The following is an 11,059-nucleotide window of genomic DNA, read 5'->3' on the forward strand; positions in this document are numbered from 1 at the left end:
AGGAAGCTTTCTGTATTGTCTTTGGAGTGAACTATTTACTACCTCTGAAAGCATGGAAGAATGCAATTGTTTTATGACTTCCAGCACCCACGAAGATCTGAGCGAAAACCCTTGTCTATGTATTTTTACAGGTAGATGCTAAATGCTACCAGCTGTCATCAATGTTTGTTTTGGCCTGAGAACTAGAAGTCAGATGACAAGAAGTGAGATATTATTTTGAGAAGTCTCTAAGTGAAAAAGAGCATTCTGCTTTGGACTTGACAACATCTAGATTTATTTACAATATCTGCCTTGGTCTGATGGTAAGTTACTTGGGAATAATATAACTCTTAGATACAGTCAAGAATATAGCGAAGCTTAATTTAGATTTTGTTTTTCTTTATTTATGTGATCCTGTACTGCAACGTTATTTTACATTTTTCCTATGGTTCTGAACTCTGATGTCATTGTGAATATATAAATAGTATTGTCTTGTTCTTTTATTATTTATTATTAAATATATTTAAAACATTCATTGTGGCTGATCTTTGTGGAGATATTTAAGTTTTGAGAGTACTTGCATATTTATTTGGTGACACTGTGTGGACCCCTTCTAATAGCCTTGCTCTTGGTCAAAGTACCATTTATATTAGTATTAATATTTCACAGTAAGATTGGACACCCTTTGTTAAGGGCCTTAAAGTAGCTGATAAAGAGTGACTAGTGGCAGTGATAGCTGCATTATAGTCAGGACAGAACGGGACATTGCTAGTGAACCTTTGCCAGCCTTTCCCATGTGTGTGTGTGTGTGTGTGTGTGTGTGTGTGTGTGTGTGTGTGTGTGTGTGTGTGTGTGTGTGTGTGTAAATCAAACATCAGTGTGTGTGTGTGTGTGTGTGTGTGTGTGTGTGTGTGTGTGTGTGTGTGTAAATCAAACATCAAAGTGCGTGCGTTCACTACTTGGGCAGGGACACAAAGCACTGGTTGGACAGAGAGGGTGCTGGAGGTCTTGGTTTGGTCACTCAGATGACATGTCAACTCTATAGCTGTGCCAGTGTGGAGTCTTATTGGGTATCTGGAGAAAGAATGAGAAACCAGCCCCGGACTGACTGCGGTCTCTGTGTGCTCATAAGGGAAATTGCACTTCATGCAGAGAGCTGAATCTGGAAATACCATGTGTGTACCTGTTATCCTCCCAGTGTACGTCCCCCACTGTTGCCTGTGGTGAGGATCAAGGCTTCTTAATTACTGGTTCAGTGGGAGGGTTCTCACATATACATTCCTGTTTTACAGATTTTTGAGAGTTCAGCTAGTATATTAAAAGCAGCTATTAGTGATTTCAGAAGCTATGCTAAGTGATTTCAGAAGCTATGCTAAGTATTTTATATTTTTCATTAGCACAGTTGTTGGTCTCATTTGTGCAATATGGAAAGCACTTAAGAGGGTGTTTTTTGTACTGCAGAGCTGACAGTACAAATTACGAGTGTCTATATACCATCCGTGTGTTCGTCCTTCAGAATACACTGGTAAGTTTGTGAAACATTACTTTAAATATACTGACCCTCAGATAAAACAGTAATTACAGTTTTATACATTCCTTTTTTTACAGATTTTTGAGAGTTCAGCTTGTACATTGAAAGCTGCTATTAGTGATTCAGAATATATGTAAGGTTTGTATTTTTCATTTGTGCAGTCACTGGTCACATTAGTGCAATATGGAATAAAATAAATATACTGACCCATGGATGACCCCAGCCTTAATAGATTAACTGTGTTGAAATGGAAATTGGCTAGGCTTTAATTGGCTCCCTGGGGCAGCCATCCTACTACTTGCCTATGTACCCAAATGGAACTGTTGATGCCCACAATGTTGTGCATCTAGTCACACTGATTTTTTTTTTACCTTAACCCTTTCTCCTTCTGACTGAATATTAACAGGTTTCACCTTGGTCTACACATGGATGTCTTATGCATGTACTCAGTGTTTTTTTCCCCTGGCTATGACTTTAAAATTACTACCCGGATACTGTGATCTGACTGGTAACTACTGTTAGACTGTTTGTTGAAAGTATTGGTAGATAGTGTGGCACCTACACAAGTACCCATTTGATTTTAGAGCCATAGCCATTTTATCTGGTACCCAATACCACTCCCTCATTTGGCACCAGATACTACTCCCTCATCTGGCAACCAATGCCACACCCTCATTTTACACCAGATGCTACTCCCTCATCTGGCACTTGATGCCATGTCCTCATCTGGTACCCCTCAATGCTAAGTCAAGGAGCAAAAAGCACGTCCATTCTTTGATGTGGTTTGTGTCCCAAGCTCACATCTATATAGGAAGCAAAAAAGAATTTGGCCCCTAACATCTTGTACCTAGTGTGGCTACCCCCTTCACCCCACCCTAGCTATGTTTCTGTTTGATATGGCAGGATCTACTATTGATATAAGTAACACAATGAACACTGAATCTTACCCATCTATGAAGTGGAAAAACATTTAGATGAAACCTATGAAAATATATTATATGTTACACTTCTCATTTGACTTTTTTGTATTTTTTTTTATGTTCACAGTTAAGCAGTTTCTACCCAAAGGTATCTTTGAACTATATAGTGCATATTATTGTGACTTAGTACAATAAATGAATACTAGTAAACAATATAGTGCCATGGAGAGTAGCATACCTGAAATATATAGTAACAGGACAAGAAATCTGAATATTTAAAGGGTCGTAGAGACTTTAGATGCAGAGTTTTGCTGACTGTGACGTCAGTGTAGAGTTATGTAGAATGTTATACAGTCATATTTACAATGTACAGTCATAAGTGTTATGCAGTTATACAGACTGTTGTGACTAAAACATGAAGTTGAAGGTTTAACAGGGTTGCCATTCACACAGCCACTCATAAGTACAGAAACTGTTTATTTTATCAACATGTTTTTTTGCTATGCTTGTTCTAAAAATTAAGGTATTCTACTGAGTCTCTGGCACTAAAGGATGTTTCATTTTTATCCCAAGCTTACTTCATGCAATATATATATATATATATATATATATATATATATATATATATATATATATATATATATATGTATATATATATATATATTTATATGTGATTACTATAATACTTTTGTCATACTATATCATGTAAATATGTAAGCACTGAAGCAATTGTATTGTGTGTATGTGTAGGAAGTAATTGTATGTGATGACTGTTATACTTTATTTTTGTAGTCATTTTATAATGTGTCTGTAACTTTTGGAGCTTTTTTCCTCAAGTCTCTACTGAAGAAGCAAATCTGCCCAGTCGGACTAACCAGCTCAACAAATGTCAAGTAAATATGTAAATAATATAAACTTCAAAAAGTTCCAGCAAAGAAGCCTTCTCGTGTAGGAAATAGGATAAGAAAATCTCAGAGCTAGTACTCCATAACTCATTGATGAGAGTTGTGATCTAAAGTCGTCAGAGCTTAGGGAACAGTTAATGCAGGACAGTGATGGTGAGACATTGCAAGAGTTAGATTAACAGGCGATAAAAGTATGAAGTCATGAACTGTAACAAGTAAAAGTATGTAAAATATTTCGCACTTCCCTGACATTGCAAAGGAAATAAGTGTCTCTACAGAGCTGTCAGTCCTTATGCAACTTGTGATTTACAGTCCTCGCAAAGCCCTTGCAGCTGCTTAGTGGCTGCAATAAATGCAGCTCCTACACTGCAGCAATGTTCACCCTCCTTAGTCCTACAGAGAGCAATGCATAACTAAATCAGCAGAGACTCTTCCCTGTGGAAACAAAACCTCCCTGCTTAAACAATGCCCAGCACCATTCAGTTTGACCACATGACTTTTGAGTAATTCCATACCCCCTTCCACAATTCACATAATGTTCAGCTGCATCACTAAAACCCTACACTGCCCTTTTACCCTCCTGTACTGTGGGCAACCCCTTCTAGCAATCTGCTGTCACTGCTGCCTTATCACACAGAAGCTGCCTGACAGACTGCTGTAGTGTCGTGTCAGTTATCGAGTCTACACCTGTCTTTGCTTGCATTACTAATTCTGTTAATTCTCCCACTTCGCTTAATGCAACATATGCTGTAATCAGTACCCACCCGTCACGTTATGCTTCTTTCACTCTTTCACTCTCCCTCTCTCTCTCTCTTTTATCTGCATTACTAGTTCTATAACTCTCATATGCCACAACTAGTGCTGTATCTACCACACATTTATTCCTAGGATGTCCTGTTTCGAATGATAAACTAGTCCTAGTACATCAAAGTATGATTATGCTAGCAAAGCATATTCAGTCTCTCACTGCATACTTCAGTGACTTTTCTGTGGCTCTCTGAGTTATATTTGTTATAGTTTATCCTTCTTTAACTACGTGCATGTAGAATAAATAATAATATTAACCCTGTGGTTTTCTATACTGAAAGGATATTACATGGCAGAAGCCTCATTACAATGAATAGAATGAATAGGTAATATCTATAGGAATAGAATGTTATATGGAAACTGACTATAGAAGAAAAAACTGAAGAAAACAAGGCAAGCTGGAATAATTATTAACTAAAGAAATTAATTACCTTCTTGAATCCATCAACAAAACTGAGAGGGTGGAAAGGCTTCCTTGTTGTTCTGACTTCTTGGAGAGCTGGTGTCATTACTTCCCGCCAAAGTTTACGATGAACTCTGATTATCTCTGGAATGTTGCTGAAAAGGGTCTGTGGATCGACCTACAAAAGTAAGCAACCCATATTTCTAATTTCTTGTAGCAATTTCATGCCTCCTAGCTGAATTCACTTCTGGAGCTTACTTTCTTGTTCTGTTCTGTCACCCGGTATTATGACATCATCTGACCCCAACATGGTACCAGTCACAAGTTCCCAAACAGACACGTATATCCACATCACAGCTTGCTGTATTCATAGTAAAAGCCCAAGGTGTCCAGTAGTGACCTACAATTCTATTGTCATCATCGTGAACAAGTTTCTGAAAAGGTACTATTTTTATAGTCACAGGAAACTATTATCTTCCAATAGAACACAAGACAAAATTCAGTTCTCTAACGTGGGATAATTTCATAGATGTTAAACTTACAAAACAGAGCAATGAGACAGGGCAAGATGGCAGTAATTTGCTAAAATTAATAATGCATTATCAGCAAGCTATCATTTTATTTACTAACAAAGATAAACTATCCAGACCTATACACCTAGAGCTCTATTCAGAATATAATTGCCACACAACAGCAAAGTAAATAACTGATGGACACTTCTGAAAACTGGAAGACATACAAGACATACGTATGTTCTAATACTGGGCAGATGAGTAGAAATGGGAATCACATATTACTTGACTGTGAGATATTAGACAGTTTTTTTTAAACTAATATACGTTCTTCACCTGATCTGCCACAGTTCGATTAAAACGTTCTCATCTTTTAATGTCTTACACAGACTTTACAAGGAGATGTCTGCCTTGCCTTATCTTTTGGACTGTAAAAGACCCTGTTTTACTGAATCTTTATCAACTCAGCCTCTGGTAATGTTAGGAAATTCATTCCAAAACTCTCAACTTACTTTGTAACACAAAAGGGGACTTCTTGGACAAACAGGTTCCTTACATAAAGGATTTCCTAGTTTTGGAGCAAACTTCCCATGCATGTTAAATGAAGTAATGCCTTAGCTTCTTTCAAGTTACATCTTCATTATTGAAGGGGTTGACTTAAATTTATCCCATAGAATAGGAGAATCACTGTTACCAAGAAGTCTTATAAACCTACCAGAGGTACATCCCAGAGTGAAAGGCTTTCTAATCTATCCAGTAGCTATGGAAATCTAGCCATTTTACTTTTTTTGATTAGGAAATGTTGTGGTCTTTCAAGTTGGGATATTTCTTTGATAAGATACATACCAATTGGAGCATATTTAATGATTGGTATAATATGGGAGAAGTATAGCTAGGAACAAAACCCTTTTTGGATTTTGGGGATATAGTTCTGATATTTAACTGGCCAATGAAAAAAAGATTTTCTTACTGTAATTGATGTTTGATAATCAAAGGAAAGTTCATTGTCCACAACAATTGTCTAAATTTCTCATGTATCGACCTTTCAGAAAGGACAGTTGTACATCTAAGGTCCACACTAGCAAGAGATGACATGCTAGGTATGTGGCACCTTTATGATGCTATATTACATCAGATCGCCAATAGCAGCCATCTCCCCATCTGTAGAGTTTAGTTATATGGACAGTGATTCCGATTTATTTCTTCATTACAACTGCTAGTAATGTTACTCTCACCATTACTGGTACTGTTATTAGTACTGCTACCATGCTTACTGCTATTTCTGTGACTGGCTTGTCTGGTGTTCATACTATTACTTCTATGACTATTACTGTTGTAATGACTGCTATTGCTGTTATGACTACTACTGTTTCTGCTGCTGCTATTACTTGTGCTATTTTACTGCCACTTCTGCTACTGTTGTTACTACTGCTATTACAACTGTCATTATTACTGTTACTACTGCTATGATTGCTGTCACTATTACGGTTACTGTCACTGTTATTACTACTGCCAGTACTGCTACTACTATGTTATATTACCGTTATTCTTATTATTACTACTGTCACTATTGCAATTGTTAGTCCTACTACTGCTACTACAACCATTATTATTACTGTCACTGTTACTACTCTTACCACCACTACTACTATTATTATTGCTGGTTTTACTAATGCCAGTAATACTACTACTATTGTCAATTGTACTGTTACTATGACCATTATTATTACTGTCACTACTACTCTTGTTACCACTATTACCATTATTATTGTTGGTTTTACTTATGCCAGTAATACTACTATTGTTAATTGTACTGCTACTATGACCATTATTACTACTGTTACTACTATCATTATTATTGCTGGTTTTACTAATGCCAGTAATACTACTATTGTTAATTGTACTGCTACTATGACCATTATTACTACTGTTACTACTACTATTATTATTGCTGGTTTTACTAATGCCAGTAATACTACTACTATTGTTCATTGCTATGACCATTGACATTATTATTACTTTACTACTGTCTTGTTACCACTATTACCATTATTATTGTTGGTTTTACTAATGCCAGTAATACTACTATTGTTAATTGTACTGCTACTATGACCATTATTACTACTGTTACTACTATCATTATTATTGCTGGTTTTACTTATGCCAGTAATACTACTATTGTTAATTATACTGCTACAATAACCATTATTACTACTGTTATTACTATTATTATTATTGCTGGTTTACTATTGCCACTAATACTACTATTGTTAATAGTACTGCTACTACTAGTGTTATTGTTACTGCTACTATTGCTACTATTGCTTTTGATACTATTGTAACTTGTACTAATATTACTACTACTGTTAGTGTCATTGTTCCTACTCTTACTACTGCCACTACCAATACATGCTTGATAAATATGAATTAAAACAGTAGCAGACTTTTAGCTGGTTTTATAAACTGCTTTTGGATAAGAAGACAACATTTAAAAGAGAAACATGAAAATGATTTGTACTTTTAAATTCGCATATCATTTCTATAGACTAAGAAGCCATTTTAAAATACTGGTGAACTACAATATAATCTGCAAAGCATGATTTAGTCATAATACAACTATTTTATTATACAAATTTGCAAGAAAAAGCTCACAGTGAAAAGCAAAACTGAATTCAAGAATCCACTTGATTCAAAAAAGACAAATATGACATACCTCATTTAGAATCCCATGTTGCTGTAAGTTGACAAGACCACAAATGAAAAGCTACAAAAAACACAAAACAACTTTTTTAGTTAATAACATGTGCATTGTTAATTTTAATTATTTCTTCTTCATGAATTGGTTAAGCAAGTAACATAGAAACATTCAGTGAACAGGTCTTTAGAGTTTATATATTTCTTAAAGAGACGAGAACCATACTATTCTACAGTAGTTAGCAGACTCGGAATAGTTACACACACATCCATAAACAATGAAGGAACATGCAGTGAAAAAGTATTCAGCAGTGATGGAACATGCAGTGCTTTAAGCATTAGTAATGAAAGAATATGCAATGCTACAACCATAAGTGATAAAGGAACATGCAGTGCTACACCCATTAGTAATGATGGAACATGCAGTGCTATAAGGATTAGTGATGAAGGAATATGCAGTGGCACAGCCATAAGTGAAAAAGGAACATGCAGTACTACACCCATTAGTAATGATGGAACATGCAGTGCTATAAGGATTATTGATGAAGGAATATAGAGTGCCACAACCATAAGTGATAAAGGAACATGCGGTGCTACACCCATTAGTAATGATGGAACATGCAGTGCTATAAGGATTAGTGATGAAGGAATATGCAGTGCCACAACTATAAGAGATAAAGGAACATGCAGTGCTACACCCATTAGTAATGATGGAATATATGGTGCTTTAAGCATTAGTGATTAAGGAATATTTACTGCCATAACTATAAGTGATAAGGAACATGCAGTGCTGTACCTATTAGTAATGATGGAACATGCAGTGCTATAAGGATTACTGATGAAGGAATATGCAGTGGCACAACCATAAATGATAAAGGAACATGCAGTGCTACACCCATTAGTAATGATGGAACATGCAGTGCTATAAGGATTATTAATGAAGGAATATACAGTGCCACAGCCATAAATGATAAAGGAACATGCAGTGCTACACCCTTTAGTAATGATGGAACATGCAGTGCTATAAGGGTTAGTGATGAAGCAATATGCAGTGCCACAAACACAAGTGATAAAGGAACATGCAGTGCTGCACTCATTAGTAATGATGGAACATGCACTCGTATAATGATTAGCGATGAAGCAATATGCAATGCCACAACCATAAGACATAAAGGAATATGCACTGCTACACCCATTAGTAATGATGGAACATGCAGTGCTATAAGGGTTAGTGATGAAGCAATATGCAGTGCAACAACCACAAGTGATAAAGGAACATGCAGTGCTGCACTCATTAGTAATGATGGAACATGCACTGGTATAATGATTAGTGATGAAGCAATATGCAATGCCACAACCATAAGACATAAAGGAATATGCACTGCTATATCACCATCATCAATATCATCATCATCAGCCCCATTTTCCCCATTTTTTCTAGATGGAGTTGGGGTATTTTGTTCACTGTCACCATCACTCTCAATTCAGTGCCACACTCTGGTTTTCTTCAACACTCATGCCTGATGGTTGCAGATCTTCTCTCACACAATCTATCCATCTCTTTGCTGGATGTTCTTTCTTCCTCTTACCTTCTTTCTGTCTGTCCCAAACCTTCTTCACCAGATTTTCTTATGCTTTTCTGCATGTGTTTGAACTACTGTAATCTATTCTTAATGATCTTTTCTGTAATTGCAGCTTCTTTGGCTTCTGCTATTATGTACTCATTTCTCCTTCTGCCCCACAGTGTGCATCTTACCACCTGTCTCAGGCACTTCATTTCCATCAGCTCTATCTTCCTCATCTGCTCTGCCTTTACTACCCAGGTTTCTGTACCATAATGTAGTACTGGTCACACCACTGTCTCGTACACCTTATGTTTCAGCTTCTTTGGCATTCTTCTGTCATTCACTAAACCTGAGACTCTATGCCAGTTGTCTGCAGTCCCTCTGATTCTAGCTTTGGCCTCTTCTTTCAGGCTTCCCTTCTCCTCAACCACCCCTCCAGATACTTCAAGCTATTAACCTGTTCCACTATCTTCCCTTCTGTCTCAATTCTCAGCTTTTTCTGATTTCCCCAATTTACTGCCATTACCACTGTCTTATCTGTGCTTAGTATCATCCCATGTACCTTCAGTTTTGCATTCCATCCCCCTATCCTTTGCTGAAGTTCTTGCTCAGAGTCTGCCTGTAATGCCACATTGTTTGTATCCAACAACTTTGTTGATTTGTCCCCTCCAAACTGTTTGCTAATGTAGTCCATCACCAGCTGAACCCTGGTGCACACCCACCCCCACTGTGAACTCTTCTTTGAGACCGAATACTGTTCGTACTTTAGTCATTGGGTAGTGGTGATTAGTGATAAAAATAACATGCATTGTACACCCATTAGTAATTATGGAACATGCAGTGCTATAAGGATTAGTGATGATGGAATATGCAGTGCCATAACCATAAGTGATAAAGGAACATGCAGTGCTATACCCATTAGTAATAATGGAACATGCAGTGCTATAAGGATTAATGATGATGGAATATGCAGTGCCACAACCATGAGAGATAAAGGAACATGCAGTGCTACACGTATTAGTAATGATAAAGCATGTTATAACAATTAGTGATGATGGAAGGATATTTTTTAACACAGGCTACAAATATTAGTAAACACTCTCCTCTACTTTATGATCTGTGCTGACTAATCTTGGAATAATCACACCCCTTTAACCATTCCATAGGAATTTTTATCGCCTCTTTGCCATGATCCAATAGCAACAACTTTTCTGTATTATTTAGTAACTTAAAGATAATTTGGCTTGGGAGCATGATCTTAGTGTGGTTTCAGAGAATAACGTACTATCTCTGTGGTAACTCCACGTGGCAGCTAGACAGGACTTTCAGAGAACAAAGCACTGTCTCTTGGCAACTCCACAGGGTTTTGAGGCAGTGGTTTCACAGAACACTGCACTGTTTCTATGGTAACTCCACATGTTCACTTGTTAGTGGTTTTAGAGAACAGTACACTATCTCTGGGGTAATACCATATGGTAGCTAGGCAGGGGTTTCAGAGAACAGAGCACTGTCTCTATGGTAACTCTACAAGGTATTGAGGAAGTGGTTCCAGAGAATACTGCACTGTTTCTGTGAAAACTCCACATGGTATCTAGGCAATGGTTTCAGAGAATACTGCACTGTTTCTGTGGTAACTCCACATGGTATCTAGGCAGTGGTTTCAGAGAATACTGCACTGTTTCCATGGTAACTCCACATGGTATCTAGGCAGTGGTTTCAGAGAATAGAGCACTGTCTCTCTGG

The 11,059-nt window shown here is 37.0% G+C and overlaps 1 protein-coding gene across 1 annotated transcript in view; it reads right to left on the reverse strand.

The window, feature by feature from the left end:
• Positions 1-11,059, reverse strand: part of LOC122808606 (pleckstrin homology domain-containing family G member 5-like) — a 676,293-nt gene that overhangs the window by 273,715 nt on the left and 391,519 nt on the right. Inside the window, exons 6-7 of the mRNA XM_044079565.1 lie at positions 7,771-7,821; positions 4,574-4,723 (exon numbers count right to left, since the gene is read on the reverse strand). Coding sequence (XP_043935500.1) covers positions 4,574-4,723; positions 7,771-7,821 — 201 coding nt within the window. The remainder of the gene's footprint in view (positions 1-4,573; positions 4,724-7,770; positions 7,822-11,059) is intronic.

Source organism: Protopterus annectens, chromosome 8.part0, assembly GCF_019279795.1.
Source record: "Protopterus annectens isolate FY-2018-M chromosome 8.part0, PAN1.0, whole genome shotgun sequence".
Classification (NCBI taxonomy): domain Eukaryota; kingdom Metazoa; phylum Chordata; order Ceratodontiformes; family Protopteridae; genus Protopterus; species Protopterus annectens.